General features: G+C 44.6%; 1 protein-coding gene across 7 annotated transcripts in view; it reads right to left on the bottom strand.

The window, feature by feature from the left end:
* Positions 1-22,972, bottom strand: part of SYBU (syntabulin) — a 121,232-nt gene that overhangs the window by 17,386 nt on the left and 80,874 nt on the right. For 2 of the 7 annotated variants that reach the window (XM_069957180.1, XM_069957181.1), the window contains exons 2-4: positions 13,179-13,251; positions 6,160-6,340; positions 2,757-2,954 (exon numbers count right to left, since the gene is read on the bottom strand). In XM_069957180.1, the coding sequence (XP_069813281.1) occupies positions 2,757-2,954; positions 6,160-6,340; positions 13,179-13,202 (403 nt within the window). In that variant the 5' untranslated portion in view covers positions 13,203-13,251. Of the gene's footprint in view, positions 1-2,756; positions 2,955-6,159; positions 6,341-13,178; positions 13,252-13,503; positions 14,232-22,972 lie in introns of those variants that run through there. The other 5 variants (XM_069957182.1, XM_069957178.1, XM_069957183.1 and 2 more) reach the window with 5 other exon arrangements.

Here is a 22,972-nt window from a genome sequence, read left to right as displayed (position 1 = left end):
TTTTTTATTACAATATATTAAAATCCTGAAAATGAATCTCCTTCCTGGAACAGGAACATCTATTTTAGTCAATATAATACACCCTTCCTTTACTTTTGTTCCTTACTTACATGTGAATACCAGCTAGGTGGATAGAGAACCTCACCCTTTTCCTTGCTTGTACGTAAATGTTCTTTAAACATAACCAAATTTAAAGGGGTATTCTGGTTACAGCAAATATAGCCAATTTATCATCTCTTGTGCTTTGTTTGGGTGGGGTTTTGCAGCCAAGTTCCTTTGACGAGACTAATACCACATAAGACCTGAGGACAGGGGTGGCGCTGTTTTTTGTAAGAAAATAGCCAGACTTTTACCAATCCTGGATAAGCTTTTAAAAGGGGGTAGTTCACCAAATGTTTACCTCTCAAATCAACTGGTGCCAAAAAGTTAGATAAATTTGTCATTTATCAAAAATCTCAAGTCATCCAGTACTCTACAGTACAGTATTCTTTCCGGTCGGGAGAGCAGAAGAGGTTTTCTATGGGGATTTGCTACTGCTCTGGATAGTTCCTGACATGGACAGAGGAGGCAGCAGAGAGCACAGTGTCAGACTAGAAAGAATAAGTCACTTCCTGCAGGACATACAGCAGCTGATAAGTATTGGAAGATTTTTTAACAGAAGCAAATTACAAATCTCTAGCATCCGTTGATTTGAAAATAAATAAAATTAAATGGTAACAACCAGTAATGCGACTGTATCCATCTAACCAGCGCTAATCTGGCATCCTCTATAGGAAAACTGAAAGAGCTGACATGGAAAACACCAGGAATGTGCAGACAGAAGGGAATGACAGTCGGACATGTGCGGAGGGTGAATGCAGAACATTGTTACAGAGCTGTACATCCATCTCCCTGTGACTTGTTTAAACAAGAGACTGTTTCTATAACAAACTATTTCCACAGCCATGACAAACTAAAGTAAAAGCCGGTTACATAGCGCAATTCTCCACGCGAGCCAGCATGTGCATTAGCATCACAGCAAAACAATGCAAACTGGATACTGCAGGGGGAGCTCAGTCTGCTTTCCCAGAAACAGTGCCACTCTTTTCAAGGTGGTTAGATTTGGTACTGCAGCTCTCTGGGTTTTTTTTTGTAAGGGTCCTATTCCACAGGCCGAGCAGGGCCCGATCAATGATGTAAAGGAGCACCGATCTGCTAGATCAGCGAGCGTTTACTGGGCCTATACCACGGCCCGACGATCGTTTAGCAAGGGCTGCAGGGACATAGTTACCGATGTCCTTGCAGCCCTTGTTCCATACATTACCTTTCCGGGCTGCAGGTCTTCTCCCGGTCCCACGCAGAAGCAGCCTGTCTGAACTGACAGACTGCTCAGCCAATCACTGGCCGCAGCAGTCCTGGCCAGTGATTGGCTAAGCGGTCTGACAGCTCAGACAGGCAGCTCCGAAGCTGCGGGACCGGGAGAAGGAGAAGACCTACGCCTGGACAGGTAATGTATGGTGTTTTGAAATAGTCGGTCGCCTGCCACGCACAGTTATTCCACGTAGCGATGCACGGGTGGCGACCGATGATTTTAGGTTTGAACCTAAATTAGCAATCAGCCAATGACACGATCATCAGCTGATCGTTCTCTCTATTCCACGGAGAGATTATTGGTCAAATTGGGCCGATTATCGCTCCGTTGAATAGGCCCTAAGGGTGGGTTCACACTGAGGAATTTTCGGGGATAAATTCAGGCGAAATCCGTCACTAGAAGGCGCTCACTGCTGCACGCCTTTCCGCCGGCTCCACAGACGCCATTCTATGGGCCGGCTGATTCGGCTATTCGCCAAAAGAATTGACGCGGCCATGAGCGCGTACAGGCAATGGAATTCGGCAGAATTTATCCGCGAGAATTCCATATAGTCTGAACCCACCCTAAAAACAGATTGATGGCTTGTCTACAGTATAGGTCATAAGTCAATGGTCAGCAGGGAGCAGTGTTCTGCAGGGAGCTATTCAGTGCTCTTGCTACACAGTGAATGGGTCCAAAAGCAGCTAGCGACATTCACTGTTTAGTGGCCGGACCTGGTTACTGCAGCTCAGCTCCTGTTCACAGCTGAGCTGCAGTTACACGTCACCACCACTACACTGTGAATGGAGCTAGCTGCTTCTGGCCTTGTTCACCATGAAGTGTGTTGCCCTTGAAGGTAAGAGTTTTTAGTTTACCTTAAAGGGGTTATCCAGGGTTAGAAAAACATGGCCTCTTTCTTCCAGAGACAGCACCACTCTTGTCTCCAGTTTGGGTGAAGGTTTTGCAACCCATTTTTATAGAAGTAAATGGAGCTTAATTGCAAACCACACCTAAACTGGAGACAAGAGCGGTGCTGTCTCTGGAAGAAAGTGGCCATGTTTTTCTACAGCTGGATAACACCTTTAACTCTGCACTCTACCTACTGGGCGTTGTATCAATTGAATTTATCTCTATTGCGTCTCTCTTCAGTCCTCAAGTACCCCCAACAGGTCATAGACTGGAGTTGAGGAGTTGAGAAACACTGGCATAGAGAGTCAGAAGGAGTGCTAAGAAGCCTTGTACAAAAGATCCAGATCCCAAGTATCTTCCCACCACATGGTCACCCACTCTTGAAATCAGTAAAAAGAATTAGTTGCCAAGCAGGTTAGGAATCGTAAAGTAACAGATTAGAAGCTATACAAGTCTATGGTGCAGGGAGGGGGGAGAGACAGGAAGGGGTTACTCTGTATCTAACATATGCATTTACCAGTCTTCAGAAGTCCGCTCTTCAGTTCCTTCTTGTATCGGGCAGGTTGAACGTTGCCATCTGCAAAGGTGCCGACATTGACTCTCTTATGACTGTAGTCATCCTCGCTCCCTGTGCAGAATCCCATGGGGCTCATACCAGCATCGGAGGGAGTCTTGACTGGGGACACAGACTGACTACTGGGACAACCAGTATCATCTAGATAGCAAAGTAATAACAAAAAAAACCCATCACAAAGACTATATATCATTATATAACATTTGTATGACACCATATTTATCTGAATCCTCCTTTTTTATATCTGTGTTGGCAAAAAGGGAAGGGAATTTTTTTATATATATATTTATTTATTATTATTTTTTTTTTACACAATACTGGAATATGCTTTTAACGGGAGCATACTACCTGAACCATGAGTCACTGGGGCAGTACACCCAAAATAGAAAAAGGTCTATCAGTCGAGGCTGATGGGGCAGGGAGAAAATGCTGGAGACCGCCCTGATGACTCATTGTTCAGGCAGCTTGAAAGTGATATCAGATGCTCCCAATTTAGTGGAGAGCTATGAACAGCTTGGCCCACTCATTCACTTTAATGGGCAAAGTGCCCTGGGGCTGCTGTCTATGGAGAAGGGCGTATATCTAGATAAGGCAACGTTTCAATATCTCTCTGCTTGCAGGCATCTAGTAGGGACAGCGTCCTCCAAGCAAAGTAAGAATCTTTCCGGACATGTAATGGACACAATACTGTAACACTGCACCTGTGACCATCCGACCATAACTAATTTTTAGTCAGTAAGAACAATAGAGGTTCCTGCTGAATGATGAATGACTGGCAGTACTACGTGTACAGAAAGCTGCCCAATACTAGATAGACATGGAACCTGTGCCCATGTATGAGCTGTGCAGAGTCTCTGGTTTGGCTTATCAAATTTCCATCTATGTTCTAAGACTTATTAAAGGGATTCAAACAGTGAATTGAAGTGAATGTGATGCTACTAAAAAAATTAAAAAAAATAGTAACTTTTTTTTTTATATAACACACACACCCATACATATTTTTATTTTTTTTCCCCTTCATTACGACAGTGCTCTCTGCTGCCACCTCTGTCCAGAGCAGGAGAGTTTTTCTATGCGGATTTGCTTCTGCTCTGGACAGAGGTGGCAGCAGAGAGCTCTGTGTCAGACTGGATAGGTTATGTCACTATGCAGGACATACAACATAAGCACTGGAAGCCTGGAGATTTTTAAATAGAATTAAATTAAACATTTTCAAATAATGAAAATGGGGGGAGTGGACAAAAAATAAAAATCACAGGAGTTCCCCTTTAAAATAGAAGTAAGCATAATAAAACTGAGAAATTGCTGAAGCATACATCTATGGGAGCTGTTTGAATACGGATGAGGCATTTCCTTCTCAGCTATAGAAGTCTGTGTTATTTGGACTATTTTTATTACAGCTAGGAACGCTGCCCCTCCACTTACTATTATGTGTCTATGGAAACACTCAGCAGAACACTTTGCATTCAGAGCTGACCCATCAAACTTTCCAAAAAAAAAAAAAAAAAAAAGTGATTTCTGGGGAAAACAGACGTTAATGAAGCCGCAATTTTTCTTCTTCTCGCTAACTCTTTGGAGGCCGCAGCCAAAATCATAATAAATAAAATGTATCTTGGGAGTTTCCAGCAGGAGCCATGTATTTAGCTGCTGAGTGTAGAGCCAGATGCGGCTGCTGGCAGAATGTTTTCCACAGCCTGACATCTGAGCCCGGTGGCCTGTCTCCAAGCACGAGGAGGAAGGGAAGGAGGTGGTTCTGGTGTCCTGCGGTAAACAGGGTCTCCCATGATACTAGCTGGAACGTACACGCTGGCAGCAAGGCCTACCAGGGGGGTGCTGGAGTCACACACTGCTCACAGTCAGGAGGGAGCTCACTCCTAATATTTGCATTGCTCAAAGAACAGAACAGATGGAGCCGCTCTCACTGATCTGGTGGAAATATACCTAGTAGAACTTTATTTTTTTTAAATCCCAAAAATATTGTCCTATGGTCACCTCAGATTCATCCTGGCACTCGGGGGTTAAACTGAAATTTTTACCTTTAATTCACTGTTGTACTAAAGGCAATAAATGTTGAGAATACAGATATTCAGATTTGTTGCAGAAGGTTCTAGGACTTACCCCATCTGTCTGATTGGGACTTGCAGAAATGCCTACACATCATTCTGGTGATTGGAACAGATTTTCAGAAATGATAGTGCTGTATGTGACTATAGCCTTAAAGGGGTATTCTAGTGTCAACTAATAGTAATACTTTGATATAACAGTGGTCTGGCTGAAATATATATCTAATATCCCCACACACTCATACTTACCTGTCCTGCTCTATCGCAGTCACCGGGTCTCGGGCTGCCCACTCTTTTGCTGTCAGCGATTGCCTGTTTGTATGTATGAGCACCGTGGATCTACATATGCCTGTACAGTATGGGTGGGTACGATATATATGGTGTATGCATAGCAGAGAGGTTATTACATAATGTAAACCCTTTTTTTTTTGTTTGTTTGGGGGGGGGCGCTCTTGAGGCCTTTGCACCGGGCCCACCAGGCGTCCCATTCCCTAAGGAAATGGAAACTTAGCATAGCTAAATATCATTTAGTATAGAGGCAGGTAAGTATAATTTTATCCTGATCCTAAACAACCCCTCTTTAACTAAAAGTGTAACTATGTAACTACTTTACTTTTTAAATTTCAAGTCTTCCAGTATATATCAGCTGCTGTATGTCCTGCAGGAAGTGGTGTACTCTATCCAGTCTGACACAGTGCTCTCTGCTGCCTCCTCTGTCCCATGTCAGGAACTGTCCAGAGCAGGAGCAAATCCCCATAGAAAACCTCTCCTGCTCTCCAGACTGGAAAGAATACACCATTTCCTGCTGGACATGGTCTGCCGTCAGTCACATCCTAATGGAATTTTAATGGATTAAAATAAAAGTCAAGTTTTATGGTGAGTGCCCTCCCAAATATTTTCTCTTTTTTAGGTATGGTTATATGGAACTTTTCTTTAGGAGTGATCACCCCGCTAAATGACATTTATTGGCAATTTTCATCATCCATACTGCCATAGGATTGTATTTTTCAGTAGTAGTGACATCACTTTTGCTTTAATTTGTGTATAAGTACTGGAAGACTTGAGATTTGTTAATAGGAGCAAATTACAAGTCTCTGGTACCAGAAAAAAATAAAATAAAAATAAATTGTAAACTACCCCTTTAAATGGTCTGGGGCAGTAAGGTTTAAACAATTTGTGACAGTATGGAACCAGTCTTCAGGCCTGCATAGAATACAGGGTTCTGGGCAATGACCTAGTCAGCCAACCCCTAAACCTGCCCCCAAAACGACTATGGTTATTACCTGAGCAGAAGCTGTTGCTACTTATGGTCCTTGCAGATCGGCTTGAAGTCAGGTTAAAGTCTTTACTTTCCTCCTCCGAGAACGGAGATTCAGAAGATGGCGAAACTTTCTGCTTTGGCAAGTATGGCCGCAGAACCAGGCGGGGGATGCGGCTGCGGGCAATCTCTTTGTCTTGCATTTTCTGTTTATAAAGAACAAAGTGGAAACATTATATAAAATAAATAAAAAATTTATCGTCTGCGCCAAACATCGAAGAAAAAAGAAAATCTTAATGAATGGAGGCATATTGAATTTTCCCATATTGCTGGTGTTTCCATGACAACGGGTTCGGAAGCCGCAGGAACGTCTGGCAAAGCGTTTATCGACAAGCATCACAGATTGTAATGGAAGCCGCTCATTACCAGAAACACAAAAGGGATAAAAATAATGTCATGTAGTAAGAGCACTACAGCGGCTTATAGCTCGGGTTATACCGGGAAGGAGAGGACACGTCCCATGGCCTAGTCCACACCACAAGAGAATTGCCATTGTTTGCATTGACTTCACTGCAACACATTTTACTATGACAAGAATGGCTGTTTTAATTGCAAACAACGGCCATTCTTGTCACAAAAAATGACAGTGTACAATCAAGAGATGCAGGTACTCTTCTCTTTTGGGGTAAAGGGCTGTGCCCCATAAAAAAAAAATAAAAATAGATATCTAAGTGGTTCCCACCCTGGACTTTTTAAACTCTGGTGGGGCAGACTTTGCTGGTGCCGTAGTAGTCACTCTGCAATCACCAACTTTTCTAACCATTGGTTTATGAATTGGTCATGGGAGAATATGGAAATTGCTAAAAGGTGCTGGGTGGTGGCCACCACTAGGGGGTGCAATGAGGGGACACTGGCTCCTTGTGTTTGCATTACTATCTGCCTCTGTGCCATATAGGTGTTTGCATTGGAAAGTACTTTTGGATCTCATCCCCTACCAGTAAGGCTAGGTTCACATTGTGTTTTTGCATCCTTTTCACTACTTAAAATTTTATGTACAGAAAAATGTGGTGGTCAACCATGTTTTCTGTTACAAAAAAAAAAATAAAAAATTATATAATATAATATATATGATCCTGCAGTATGGCATAAAATGGCATCATGTTTACCATTAGTTGTTTTTCCTTTTAACATATATGTTAGACAAAAAACAAACACACACACACGTGTGAACCCAGAGTAACCAACCTATTCTCACAACAGTCACGTCATTAAAGGAGAAGTCCCGCAAAATTTTTTATTAAAGTATTGTATTGCACCCCCAAAGTTATACAAATCACCATTATACACTTATTACGGGACAAGTTATAAAGTTTTTTTTTTCCCCTGCACTTACTACTGCATCAAGGCTTCACTTCCTGGATAACATAGTGATGTCACTTCCTGGATAACATGGTGAGGTCACTTCCTGGATAACATGGTGAGGTCACTTCCTGGATAACATGGTGAGGTCACTTCCTGGATAACATGGTGAGGTCACGCCCCGTCTCCCAGAGCTGTGCGGGCTGTGGCTGCTGGAGAGGATGATGGCAGGGGGACACTGAGGGACACAGGGCACTGGAGGGACACTGAGCATCCCTCTGCCATCATCCTCTCCAGCAGCCACAGCCGCACAGCTTTGGGAGTCGGGGCGTGACATCATGTTTATCCAGGAAGTGACATCACCATGTTATCCAGGAAGTGAAGCCTTGATGCAGTAGTAAGTGCAGGGAAAAAGAACTTTATAAAGCATTTCCAGTAATAAGTGTATATTTGTAACTTATAACTTTGGGGAGGGAATAAAATACCTTAATAAAAAGTTTTGCCGGACTTCTCCTTTTAGATTATCTTGTAGTCATTGTGTAGCCTCAGTTTTATAACGTGAAAAGCCTTCACTTTATCTAAAATATTTTGCCTGCGGGTTAATCAGTATCTATATTATAACTGGTACTGAATCAATAGTAGAGGACATCTGTAAGACTGATTCTTTTTCTGCATACGCATCACGACCAATAGACGGCATGATGTCTGTATGTGCTTCTGATCTATGGAAAATCCAATACGCTTCCACTACACAATGCTTTTAATTAACATCTATGAACACAGGAAACAATCACCGAGCAACCTTGCCTCAGGGCGATACGGGGATGGGCTGACCGTCCATTCAGAAAGAGAGAAATACAAATTAATAGTGTTGATAGTAACATTATTATCCCAAAATCCAGGTGTGAGGATGCTTTGCTCAAAAGCTACATATATAACCAACAAAGAAGGTTGTGAAACCCTGTACAGACATTGCATTATATATCTTTTACTAATCCTGACGAGATCATAATCTATAGAAACCTAGAAGACTGGCGGCAGAAAAAGTCCCCCTGGTCCATCTAGTCCGCCATGTTAGCATTTCCCTTCTTATTATCTTAGGATAGATATATGTATACACCAGGCAGGTTACATTCTGTTATTGTAGATTTACCAACCACATCTGCTGGAAGTTTGATCCAAGTATCTACTACTCTTTCAGTAAAGTAATATTTTCTCACGTTGCTTCTGATCTTTCCCCCAACTAACCTCTCACTCTGTCCTCTCATTCTTGAGTTCATTTTTTTTTTTTTTTTTAAAACACCCAGGGTCCATTTACACAGAAAGATTATCTGACAGATTATCTGCCAAAGATTTGAAGCCAAAGCCAGAAACAGACTATAGACAGATCAGGTCATAAAGGAAAGCCTGAGATTTGTCCTATTTTCAAATCCATTCCTGGCTTTGGCTTCAAATCTTTGGCAGATAATCTGTCAGATAACCTGTGTAAATGGACCCTTAGTCCTGCAGGAAATGTTGATGTTGGTTTATTTTCAGTCTGACACAGTGCTCTCTGCTGACATCTCTGGCCGAGACAGGAACTCTGTCTCAGTTTTCTATGAATCCCCATAGAAAACCTCTCCTGCTCTGGACAGTTCCTGTCTCGGCCAGAGGTGGCAGCAGAGAGCACAGTGTCAGACTGTAAATGAAACAAAATTTCCTGCAGGACATACAGCAGCTGATAAGTATGACTTGAGATTTTTTAATAAAAGTAAATTACAAATCTATATACTTTCTGACACCAGTTGATTTGAAAGAAGAAGATTTTCGTTGCACAACCCCTATTAACTAACAAGGCCCCAGAGCTGTATTCATACTTCTGCTGGTTCTCATTGGAAACAGCAAGCAAAAGTGTTGACTGAAACATTTCTGCACTTTCAAAGATTCCTTGGGCCCCCCATAGGAAATCATTGCGGGGTCCACCCTCCATCTATTCGGAACATGTGTATTGTATAGAGTATAGATCATCAATAAGGTCTAATAGGTTCACTGGAATCACCCATAGGATATATACTCTAGTGGCAAGAGACTGGTTTGAAAGTCAATCATCATACTGGGGAGCGGTCTTCTGCTGGATCTTTGGGGCTCTTTATTATCCCTGGGCTCATTGGACGACCTCAGAGGGCCGGCCCAATCCTGCAGCCATAACCGCTTAAAGGGGCAACGTTCTCTGGATTAGTGGGGGTCCCACCAATATTAATGCAAGGCTATAGTAGAATGGCATTACTTTACAAAATATGAAAATCCCTTTAATATGGGTTGTCCAGGTATAGAACATTGATGGCGAAGCTACAGAATAAGTCAGTAATTGGTGGGGTTGTGACCCCCAGCGACCTTTTTTCCAGTGATCTTTTTTCTTTCAAATTAACTGGTTTCAGAAAGTAACATTGATTTGTAAACTACTTCTACTTAAAAATCTCCAGTCTTCCAGTACTTATCAGCTGCCGTATGCTCTGCAGGAAGTGGTGGATTCTTTCCAGTTTGACAGTGCTCTCTGCTGCCACCTCTGTCCATGTCAGGAACTAATCCCCATAGAAAACCTATTCTGCTCTGAACAGAAGTGGCAGCAGACAGCCCTGTGTCAGACTGGAAAGAATTCACCACTTCTGCAGGGCATACAGCAGCTGAAAAGTATAGGAAAACTTGGGATTTTTTTTAAATAGAAGTTAATTACATATCTACAGAACTTTCTGAAACCAGTTGATTGGAAGAGATTTTCGCCGGAGTACCCCTTTAACTCTGAATTGGAAACGTGATTGTGATGTTAAACTCCTACTAGACTGTCGTTTTTTTTAATGTATTCGGGTCTAAGCACATGTTGGCATTTCCAGCAATCCTAGTTCCTCAATGCAGTTTTACATTGCAGTTCTGGTGCCCATTGGTGTAGATAGAAGATCCTTACCCCACCCACCCCCTTCCCCATATCTAATGGGGCTTCTTCTTCTTGGGGTATTTGATCCCTATCAGACCCCAGTTCTGATGGCTTTTTCTGCACAATATAAAAACTATACCCTATCGACCGTAAAGTAAAATTTGCCAATGAGGAGCAGATCTCAGCATCCCCAGATGTGATTCTCCAGGCCTCTGTATATAGTCATGAAGATCTCACACATGTCAGAAGGCAATACTTCTAAAGCGATGGAGAGACAACTCCATTGGTACCATGAAAAGGACTTATACAATGATTATATACAGACATCCACATTAGTCTGACTACAAACAGGAAAGGATCTCTGCCAAACCTCTCCATTATAATTCTACGTCTAGAATTACTTCTCAGAATCTGGACGTGGAATCTTTTATGGAAATACCTTTGGCTTTTGGTCGTGTGTGTGACGGCGCTCAGATATCTTACACAGGAGTTCTATAGAAAAACAGAACCTCATCATAAATTCTTCACAGGCCCTCAGGGAATGAAGAATGGAAATAAGGCTGCACATGGCCAGATTATAGCTTTATGCAACAGGGCGTGATGTGTGTGTCAACCGTATACCAATTGTGTAAGAGATTGTGGACACCATGTCATGGAACATTGCTCCTAGGTTCCATAGGGAGTCACCATACAACGGCAAGGAGAGCTACGAGGCTGGCAAGTGGGGTTGAGATTCACACCATTGGAAGGAACCAATCTACTGGACCCCATTTTATGCTACTAAATTGATAAATTTTAGGGCATGCAGTGGTTTTATTTTGCATGTTATGGCAATTTTCTACCCGCGATAGGGGTATTCAACACAGGGGCATTTAAAGTGACTGTACCACCAGGCCCAGGCTGAAGCACTGGAGACGGGCCGACCCACCCTTAGCGGGAGGAAACCCTAGCGCCTCTATGATAGGGTTCCATTGATTCTAATGGAGTCACATCATGGAGGGGCTGGGGTTTCTTCCCACTGGGGGTGGGTCGGCCCACCTCCAGTGCTTCAGTCTGGGCCTGGTGGTACAGTCACTTTAAGCCCCCTCAAAGCCCAAAATACTCAAGTTCTAGCTACAAAGAGTATCTTCTGGAGGACCCGTGACCACACAAACAGTCCACCGATTTAAGAACTCATTGTAATACTCAATTTCGCCTGTGGGGGCACTGCAGAGAAAGTGAACACCTGCGGAACAGAGATACTAGTCGATTGCTGGAGATTAGAGCAGCAGTGAGCCGCTTTTTTTTTTTTTAAAGGAGGATAGTCCAAAGTGGACAACCCCCATTAGTTTCTCTCCAGGTGTGCTCTTCTGACCTTTCTGACATCAAGCAGATTGGTTGTCTAAAAACGTTATGACAATCCTTGCTTCTCTTCCATTTCCACATCGACACGACAGCTAAAAGGTAGCACATGCCCAACAACACGGGGAAGGGGTTAAAAAAAAAAAAAAAGAAAATAGATGTCCACTACTGCGTCTTTATATAGTAAACCTGTTTATGCTGTAGTCTGTGTGATAGCATAGCTTATTTCCCAGGCTTCCCATGTGTGTATGTGGCCTGATACTGTTACAGTGAATACAGGATACAACTATATTCCTACAAGCTATAACAAGAAATATGTTCCGAGGAAACATGATGCAGCCATCAATGCGGAAGAATGGCGGCTATGTGAGAATTACAGGAGGCTGCCAGCTTACATTAGGGCGGAAAAAAACCACCACATCCAAACACTGACCCATTGTCACCTACAGTAGCAATGAGAGAAATCACAACCCGTCCACAAGTGCCATGCGTAGTGCTGCAATACCATGCACCATCACAGATCAGGCACATGCCATGTGCTAGCTGGGTTGGGATTTTTCATTTGCAGACATTGAATAAATAATAGTAATATAGAATTAAATTTAACTTTAGAAATGTTTTGAATTGTGTATTTAGCCATTTTATTTAAAGAGAAGCATATGAAAAAAAAAATAAAAATATTTTTATATATATATATATATATATATATATATATATATATATATATGTGTATTTTTTTATTTTTTTTATTTTTTTTTTTAAATAATTTTACATTATTACAGGCCAACATGTGGCTGAAAGTGAAATTTCTTATGATATATATGGGAATGCAACCTAAAACCCATTCAATATAGCTGCCAGGAGGCTGTTCTATTGCAGGTGCATCATTTCCAAACTGGACCACATTGACAATTCAATGTTCATGTTGTGCGACTAAGATAATGGTGGAGCCCTAGCCTCACCCTGCATGTCTTCTCCTATTTAGCTCGCACGCACTACGCACCATAGAGCCCTGGTATAAAAGCAGTATACAGCAACACACAGGATAGATCCTATAGGTAATATACAGAGCAAATGATGTCATCCCTGGTCTCCTGTAGGGGATGTGGCTTAGTAGTAAATATATATATATATATCCAACATAATATAATAAACACCACAAAAACAAACAGATCTACAATGTTGAATATGTATTCCAGCAATGCTTTCATATTGGAGCTTTGATCAGGTCAGTAATGGATGAAAGCCTCACCCCAGAGCACAAATGAACGTCATACACTATACATAAAGCCAGACATAGCTATAAGCATAAAATAACCAGTAATACAATAATCACAGTGTACTAAGCTGATGGCTACATATCATGCTGGGCTCTGGTGTATAATGAATCTGATGCAATACACAGTATAAGGAGGCTGGGGCAGGATCCTTACCTTGCTGTCTTGCAGGGGTCCCATGGTTCCCAACACTCCAGATCAGTGGAGCTCACCCTCACACCCTCAAGATCTGTGGATGGAAAATACAATGTATCACTGATCAGGTTCCTCTCACATCCTCCCTATAACCTATTGGCACTTGTTGAATCTCAATAATCTGTATTTAGGTGATCACCTCTTCAAGCCTCCTGACAAGCAGCAACCTGACCACCCAGCCCCTTCCCCTATATAATTGTATCAATTAAGCCCTGCCTTGTATCAATTATCCCAATTAGGATTCTGAGATGATTCTATAGGCTCCATAGGATGGTATCAGCCCCACCTTGTAGCAGGATGTCCCCATACCTGCTGGTGTCCCATCCCTCTCACCTGGGCTGCTGGCTTGTCTCCAGACAGTGGTGCACTGCAGCTGACACAATGTCTGTAGCCTTCCTCCTCCTCCTTCTCCTCCTCCTCTAGCAGCAGCAGCACACACCTCACTGTCTCACTGGCTACAGAGCTGCTGTCTTCCCAGAGACAGGGCTGAGCTGTCAGAGCTGCCTCCCTCTGGCTGTAGAACAGGTCATCACACTACTGCTGTGCACATGATGCTGGATGTCACTGGGGAGTGACACAGCAGAGCTGGATGGGTTCAGTAGTGCAAACACTAATAGGACAGTCTCTGTCGCTGCCAATACTGTAACGTTTCCTTTTTTTTTCCAGCTTGTAAAAGCACTTGGGACGTCAAGCATTTTTTTCTAGCATTTTGGTGACCTTTTTGTTATTTTTAGCCAAAAACACAATGCCAGTAAAATGCAAAGTGTAAGAGAGAGAAAAAAAAAAAAACACTGACTCTAAAATGCTGCAAAAGCACCCAAAATCGAAATGTACGTTATATAGGCTCTCAGGCTGTGTTCACAGGTTTTACTTTAAGGGCCCTATTCCACCGGACGATTATCGTTTGCATAATCGTTAGCGATAAACGATCTCAAACGACCACTATTATGAAAGACCTGAAAACGTTCACTCATTTCCATGGAACGATAATCATTACTTATGATCGTAATTGCGATCGTTTTTTCTTCGCTATTTATTCGCTATTGCGTTCGTATCTATTGCGAATGACCGAACGATGTCTTATTCAATGCGAACGATTTGCGAACGTTTTGCGAACGAGCAACGATAAAAATAGGTTCAGGTCTTATAAAGCGACCAACGATTTCTCGTTCGGTCGTTAATCGTTAACTGCATTCCAACCGAACGATTATCGTTTAGATTCGAACAATTTAACGATAATCTGAATGATAATCGTCCAGTGGAATAGGGCCCTAAGGTTCGAAAAATTAGAGTTTTTTTTTTTTTTTTTTTTTTAGCAAATTAAAGGAGAAGACAGGCCAGACCCTTTTTTTTTTTTTTTTAGCAAGTGCTGGGGAGGATAAAAGAAAAAACATGCTCTTACCTCCCCTGCTGCTGTGATGCCATTTTATACTACTGTCTATCACTCCTGCACATATACATGTTTTTACACTAAGTATAGCACTTGTATATGTGCTGGAAATTACCTAAATATAGTTGCTAGCTGACTACCATTAAGCCATTGAAATAAATGGGGTCCGTGGCACTCCATACAGGTATACGTTGGCACCTGAGATATTTTCACTTGAAATTTCTGATACTGTATATCTACACTTACTCTAAGGCCCCGTTCTCTAAGGCGGAATTCCGCCTTGCTCAGTGTCCGGCAATATATCTATGGAGGAGTGGCCGCCCTTCGCTTCCTCTGCTCGAAGAAGTGACATGTCAACTCATTGGGCGGAGATCGGCGGCAGCAGAGGCACTCTTGCTTCCATAGAGATACTGCAGGACGCAGAGCACGGGGGAATTCTGCTGTTTTTGCTCAGTGTGAACTGGGCCCAAGGCCACGACCATGTTTTTTTTTTTTTTTCTTGGGCCATTTGGCGATAGTTTTTCTTTTTGTAATCTGTCATTTCGCAGCCAAATAATGGCTGTTATTTCAAAATAATGGATGTTAATTGGCCAAAAGATAATGTCCATTCAATAAAACAGATATAAAGCGGCCAAAAAAATATGTCGGGTGGTCGTAGCCTAATGCTACTTTTACACAAAGCGATAATTCGCCCGATCGCACGATTAACGATTTTGAATGAACGATGCTTTTTTATAACGATCAGCGTTTAGACGGAACGATACATCGTACGGGAAATTCGCGATGCGATCGTTTAAGCCTATCTCACACATAGGTGAAATAGTTGAAAGTCCGTTTACAGTGAACGATCTGCAAATTTTTTGCGAACGATCAACGATGATTTGAGAACATGTTGAAAGGTCAAAATGACCAATTTATCACTCGTCGTTTGATCGTTCGCTGCGTTTACACGTACGATTATCGTTCGAATTGGATCGTTATCGTGCAAATTCGAACGATATATTGTTCCGTGTAGAAGGACCATAAAGCTAAGTTCACACTATGTAAGTTTTTTTTATCTTACATTAATTGAAAATGCATTGGAATTCAATTGGCCATTGACTGGGACCTGTAATTTACACCGTGAACACAGACTATTTTCTATGCCCGCTGTTCGCCTTAGTGAACATAAGCAGTGTTTGCAAACAACGGCTGATGTTGCATCCTCCAACAACGGCTGTTGTTTTATGAACAAAAAGTGTGTGAACATGGCCTTAAGCTGATTTTACACAGGCGTAATACAGCCATAGGCCATGTTAACAAACAGTTGTTCTTACATAGTGTGAACATAGCCTTATTTTGCATCCGTTTTACAGCTGCAAGTGTGGACCCAACTATAGATCTAGTTGTCCCAAAGCATCATAGTCGTCTATCATAGTGATCGATGGTGCTTTCTGTTCGAGTCAGCCAGAACTTGTGGTAGAAATATCAATGCAAAAATGTCACTTGAAATGTGCCTCCATGATGTTTAGCTAGGCCCTGCACAAATGTTTAGGTGGTTGCTTAGCAACAGTCACTGCTGAGAGCAGGAGACATGGTGACCCTATGGAGATCTGGCAGGGTTGCCTGTATATAGGCCCCTATACACTATAGAGAAAAGTCAGCCAAAACTGCCTATTTGTACAGACCAGCCGATTGTCTAATGTAGGGATGGAAAACCTGCGACCCTCCAACTGCTGCAAATCTATGATTCCCTTCATGCCTGGACAGCCAAAGCTTTGTAGTAGCTGGAGGGCCAAAGGTTCACCATCCCTGGTTAATGCTCATGAGCACCTCTCCTGCTGTGTATGGGGGTGTCTCCTGCTGTGTATGGGGGTCTCTCCTGCTGTGTATAGGAACCTCGCCTGCTATGTATGGGGGTCTCTCCTGCTGTGTATGGGGCTTCTGCTGTGTATGGGGGCCTCTCCTCCTGTGTATAGGAACCTCGCCTGCTATGTATGGGGGTCTCTCCTGCTGTGTATAGGAACCTCGCCTGCTATGTATGGGGGTCTCTCCTGCTGTGTATGGGGCTTCTGCTGTGTATGGGGGCCTCTCCTCCTGTGTATGGGGACCTCTCCTGCTGTGTATGGGGGTCTCTCCTGCTGTGTATGGGGTTCTCTCCTGTTGTGTATGGGGGTCTCTCCTCCTGTGTATGGAGGTCTCTCCTCCTGTGTATGGGGGCCTCTCCTGCTGTGTATGGGGGCCTCTTCTCCTGTGTATGGGGACCTCGCCTGCTGTGTATGGGGGCCTCTCCTGCTGTGTATGGGGACCTCTCCTGCTGTGTATGGGGGCTTCTCCTATTGTGTATGGGGGTCTCTCCTGCTGTGTGTGGGGGCCTCTCCTGCTGTGTATGGGGGCTTCTCCTATTGTTTATGGGCTTCTGCTGTGTATGGGGGTCTCTCCTGCTGTGTATGGGGGTCTCTCCTGCTGTGTATGCGCTTCTGCTGTGTATGGGGGTCTCTCCTGCTGTGTATGGGGGTCTCTCCTGCTGTGTATGGGGGTCTCTCCTGCTGTGTATGGGGCTTCTGCTGTGTATGGGGACCTCTCCTGCTGTGTATGGGGGTGTCTCCTGCTGTGTATAGGGGTCTCTCCTGCTGTGTATGGGGCTTCTGCTGTGTATGGGGGCCTCTCCTATTGTGTATGGGGGCCTCTCCTGCTGTGTATGAGGTCTCTATTACTGTGTATGGGGGTGTCTCCTGCTGTGTATGGAGGTCTCTCCTGCTGTGTATGAGGTCTCTCCTACTGTGTATGGGAGTGTCTCCTTCTGTGTATGGAGGTCTCTCCTGCTGTGTATGAGAACCTTTCCTGCTGTGTATGGGGCTTCTGCTGCGTATGGAGGTCTCTCCTGCTGTGTATGAAGGTCTCTCCTGCTGTGTATGAAGGTCTCTCCTGCTGTGTATGGAGGTCTCTCCTGCTGTGTATGGAGGTCTCTCCTGCTGTGTATGGAGGTCTCTCCTGCTGTGTATGGAGGTCTCTCCTGCTGTGTATGGAGGTCTCTCCTGCTGTGTATGGAGGTCTCTTCTGCTATGTATGGGGGCCTCTCCTGCTGTGTATGAGCCAGTTCACACTGAGCAAGATCGTTGCAATTCCGCAGCGAAGCTCTCCCGCAGTGCTCAGTGTGCTGCTGTAAAGTTCATTCTTTGTGCGGAGAGGAGAGGGAGCGGACAGACTCGCGCTCTCCCATTCGTTCAAAGTAGGACACTGAGCACGCGGGATTCCGCGGCGGAGAGCTCAGTGTGAACGGGCCCTATGGGGGTGTCTTCTGCTGTGTATGGGGGTGTGTCCTACTGTGTATGTGGGTGTCTCCTGCTGTGTATGGGGGCCTCTTCTATTTTGTATGGGGTTCTCTCCTGCTGTGTATGGGGTCCTCTCCTGCTGTGTATGGGGGTCTCATCTGATGTTTATGGAGGTCTCTCCTGCTGTGTATGAGGCCTCTCCTGATGTGTATAGGGGTCTGTCCTGATGTGTATAGGGGTCTCTCCTGATGTGTATAGGGGTCTCTCCTGATGTGTATAGGGGCCTCTCCTGCTGTGTATGGGGTCTTCTCCTCCTGTGTATGAGGATCTCTCCTGATGTGTATGAAAGTCTCTTTTGCTGACACAGGCCCCAGACCTTGTTACCTGGGTTGAGCAGAGTGGCCAAAGTTTCCTGGTTACACCTGTGCTAGAGTACATAGGCTTCAAGCAACTTTGGTCTATCCGGATCAGTTCCTCTGTAATAGGATACCGTCCTGCACCTTTATACTTGTTCTCGGTGTGGGCTGGGATGATCTCTGACTTTGTCCCCTCTGTGAGCATTTAGCACTGCATAGTGTGTAGAAATTCTGCTTTCAAGAAAAGAGTGTCCGTGCTTCCCATGTGTGACTGCTGTAGGGACCGTTCTGGCTTGTGTCCTTTCTGTACAGGAACAGGACTAATGGTACTTTTACACGGGACGATTGATCGTTTGTTTTTGCACGATAACGGTCGAATTCGAACGATGTGTAAACGTGTAAACGCAGCGAACGATCAAACGACGAACGAGAAATCGTCCGTTTTGTTCTTTCAACATGTCATCAAATCGTCGTTCGTCGTTCGCAAAAAATTTGCTGATCGTTCTGTGTAAACAGTCGTCGTGCGATAGTCCGGCCGCCCGCCGCCCGCAGCCCTGCCCGGCCCCCCGCTCGCAGCCCGGCCCCCCGCTCATCCGCAGCCCCCTGCGTCGGCTCGATCACCACCCCCGCCGCTCTCATCGCCGCCGCCGCTCTGATCACCACCCGCCGCTCCGGTGCCCCCCCCCCCCGCCGCCACCGCTCCGATCGCCACCCCCGCCGCTCTGATCGCCACCCCCGCCGCCGCTCCGGTCGCCACCCCCCCGGCGCCGGCGCCGCCCCGATTGCCCCCGCCGGCCCACGGTCATACGTTACCTGCTCCGTGCAGAAGGTCTTCAGCCATCCCCGCCTCCACTCTTCAGTGCACTGATTGGCTGAAGAGGAGCCGTTTGAAATTCCCGGCTCCCCTCTTCAGCCAATCAGTGCTGTATTCATTGGCTGAAGAGGGGAGCCGGGAATTTCAAACGGCTCCTCTTCAGCCAATCAGTGCGGAAGAGGAGCACTGGCGTTTGAAATTCCCGGCTCCCCTCTTCAGCCAATCAGTGCATTGAAGAGCGGAGTCGGGGATGGCTGAAGACCTGCTGCACAGAGCAGGTAACGTATAACCGTGGGCCGGCGGGGGCGATCGGGGCGGCGACGGGGACGGGGGGGGTGGCGACCGGAGCGGCGGCGATGAGAGCGGCGGGGGTGGCGATCGAGCCGGCGCAGGGGGCTGCGGATGAGCGGGGGGCCGAGCTGCGGATGAGCGGGGGGCCGGGCTGCGAGCGGGGGGCCGGGCAGCGGGCGGGCCGGGCTGTGGGCGCGCGATCGCAAAACGATTTTTCCGTGCGATATATCGTACCGTCTAAACGCTGATCGTTATGAAAAAAAAAACTTTACTCCGACATCGTTAATTGTACGATCGGGCCAATTATCGCTCCGTGTAAAAGTACCATAAGACTGACTAAGTTTGTGACTACACTTCTTTTCCCTATGTGACAACCTCCTATAGGGTATGTAATACCTGCTGTGAGTGGGTGAGAAAAAAGTGCAGAAGAAGAAGGAGAATAGGGATAGGTGGAAAAGAGAAATGAGCTCTCATTGGTGCACAAATCACAAACAACAATAACCCTTTGAGTACTACAGCTGTGCAATAGCTATACATACTAGTGACATCTAGTGGCAAAACTTAGGTACTACTTCATTACCACTTCTGCAACCAGTCGATTTCTCTCTGCTGGTTGCTAAGTATTACATCATCCTTATATACAGCATGATATGTTCTCCTGAGAGAGGTTTTTGCGAGGGGTGTATAACCCCAGCACCAGTGTCAGCACCTAGTGAAGCCATTTAGAGAGCCCATTTGGCTGTCTGATGAACAGTTAAAGGTGGCACTCTGATTGACAGAGTGAGGAGTCATTGGCTCCCAGCTCTGCCAATCACTGCCTGCAGTCACAAGCCGCTCTCACTCCCAGCTCCCCAGTGCACGAGTAATGTCACTCATGCGCTGCAGAGTATTGAGTAAGAGAAGACACCAGTGGATTTCTCAGGCAAATCAGCAGTATAGGTTGTTTGTTGTTGTTGTTGTTATGGAGAAGGGGGTACTTACCTGGGGGGCTAACTACTTGGTAGCACTACCTACATGGGCGCTGTCATGGGGGGGGGGGGGGGGCTAACTACCAGGGATATATATATATATATATATATATATATATATATACCTAGGGCCCGCTAACTACAACAGCTTCAAATACTACAATTCCCAGTCGACTGACAGTCTGCAGCCCTCAGGATCAGATGCCCCCTGTGAGAATGTAACTGGATGTAACTGCACTGTAATCACGTATTTCGTGTGCAGAGCCTGTGTACCATTGGTATCTACCTCAATATTGGGTCAGTGTACGGGGGGTTGGAATACTGATCTATAATATGGGGGACATTTATCAAGAATAGCAGGGAATGCGGCTGGTGTACGCCAAACACCGGGGGCGCATATTAATAAATGTCCCACTATTTTTTATTTTTCATTTACTGGTATTATTGGTAATAAATGTGGTATATTGGATTTTAGTAAAGGTATCATGGTATTAGTCACTTTGTGATGGTATTAGTCAATATGTGACGTTATTAGTCTTTATGTGGTGGTAATGGTGATGGTCATCATGCAGCAATAATATGTTTTTTTTAATATACTGGTATTATTGGTTTTGGTATACAGATATGATGGTATTAGTCACTTTACTTGCTTATGGTGGTATTAGTCACTATGGAGTGAAGGTGAGGTGATAATTTTTGTTTCTTATATACTGGTATTATTGATCTTGGTTTTCTGGATTTGATCAGTAACAGTGTGACGGTATCGTATGAATCTACAGTACTTCTTGCATGGTGCTACACTATGATTGTGTGGACAGCAATGGGAAAAGTGTTTCAGCATGGTTATGGGGCATAGTATGCTATGGGGCATGGCATGTTTCCTTGAAAGTATGGGGCTTCCCACAGTGATGGATAGGGCATGTTGAATTTCATGTGCCCAATTCTTTTTCTTCCAGGAGAGATAAGCTGCCACCAAAGAAGCCCAAAGCTGTGGCTGCTCAACCATTTCTAGTCATTCAACCAAAGATCCCATGTCACATTGCCGTAATCGTGTCACACCACCACTCACGTATGTGATTGGGATCATTTTGTGACCCACAACCGTGATACCACAGTCAAAAGAAAATCCATTCCATGGTATCACACAATCATGGCAGCTCGGCACAGTTGTTTTTTGGGTTCGAGATGAGATTTAAAAAAATTAGATCTACTTTGCTGTGACTGTAATGTGCAGCATATTGGTGAATTAACCCTTAGGTGATTGTAGTGTCCCAGTACTAACTTGTTATTGCACCTGGGTAAAGTAACTCGGTTCAGGTTCTCACATGGGGATATGGTCAGAGCTGTTCTGTGTTTTCCCCACTAGGTGTCACCACTGTGGTTTTTGTGTGTCTTGCTCTGTGCACAGCTGAAGGAAACACTGGGTTAAACTATTTACAGTATGTCACATGTTTGTTTTCCTCCTGTTACAGGTGCAGGTCTCTTTTCCCTCTTTTTCTATCCTATCCTCACGCTTCTTTCTTTTGCACACACAGCTCCACTAGTCACAGGCTAGCTAAGGGAACCCTATAAAAGGAGGTTAGTTCCTGGTGGGAGGGGTTCTCTAGTCAGTTTTGTAAGAGAGAGACACAGAGAAAAAATGTTCTAAGTCAAAAAGTAGTCAACACTAGAATGCAGTGCTAGACCCCTCAGGAGGAAAGGACGTCCTCTGAGGATCACCTTGTCCATAACAGGGACACTGACCCATATCCAGATAGGCACTGACCCCAATAGAACAAAGCGGCAACTAGTCTAGGTATTGTACTGTGTGATGCACAGCGCTTCTGAAAAGTTTCAGAAAGTCTTCTTCACCCAGTGCAGGGACCTTGGGCCTTGTACTACCCTTATAGGACGGGTATCCCGACACTGTGGGGCATTAGGTCAAGTACGTGAGTATAAGTTTTCTTCTCTTCTCAACTACACTATCCAGGCAGAGTACAAAGCTAACTCACTTCTGTTGCTCCAGTTACTTCTACCTCTCACCTGCACCTGCAGTTACGAAAGTCTTATTTTGTATTTGCACCTCAGTAAACGGACGCTATTTTGGTTAAGCTACGCGACTCTGTCAGTCATTTTGCACCTACACACCACGCAACTCTTGGGTCATCCAAACCTGCAGAGGCAGCGCCTGTTTGACCGGGGGTTAGTACCAACCAACCAGCAGGCAACCAGTTGTTGCCACGCAGCATTATCAATGGCAATTATTAAAAAAAAACAAAACAAAAAAAAAACTCTTCAGAAGAGGAGTAGGCTGAGTTTGGTACCAACTGCATTGATCTCAATGGGGAAAAGTGACAATAAAATTTTATATTACCCCTGTAGTTTAGTCAGGGCAATTTTTTCAGGATGCAATTTTTGTTTAGAAATGAATGGGACATGGACATCTTCCTGCTGGATCTCCTTCTGGCTTTTTCTCGAAATCCTGCATCAGACTGCATTGCACACTGCTTGTGTGACTCCAGCCTTTCGGGCGCCATGCATCTTAATACGATTTCACTGGGTTTAATCATGTGATAAGAGCAGAGCATGCTGGGAGGTAACAATTACGTCTCTCAGCAGAACATATCATGCTGTATATAAGGATGATGTAATCCATAGCAACCAGCAGAGAGAAATCGACTGGTTGCAGAATTTTACACTTTC

Source organism: Dendropsophus ebraccatus, chromosome 2 (assembly GCF_027789765.1).
Source record: "Dendropsophus ebraccatus isolate aDenEbr1 chromosome 2, aDenEbr1.pat, whole genome shotgun sequence".
Taxonomy (NCBI): domain Eukaryota; kingdom Metazoa; phylum Chordata; class Amphibia; order Anura; family Hylidae; genus Dendropsophus; species Dendropsophus ebraccatus.
The sequence above is the reverse complement of the archived record's forward strand: the minus strand, read 5'-3'. Positions and strand labels throughout refer to the sequence as shown.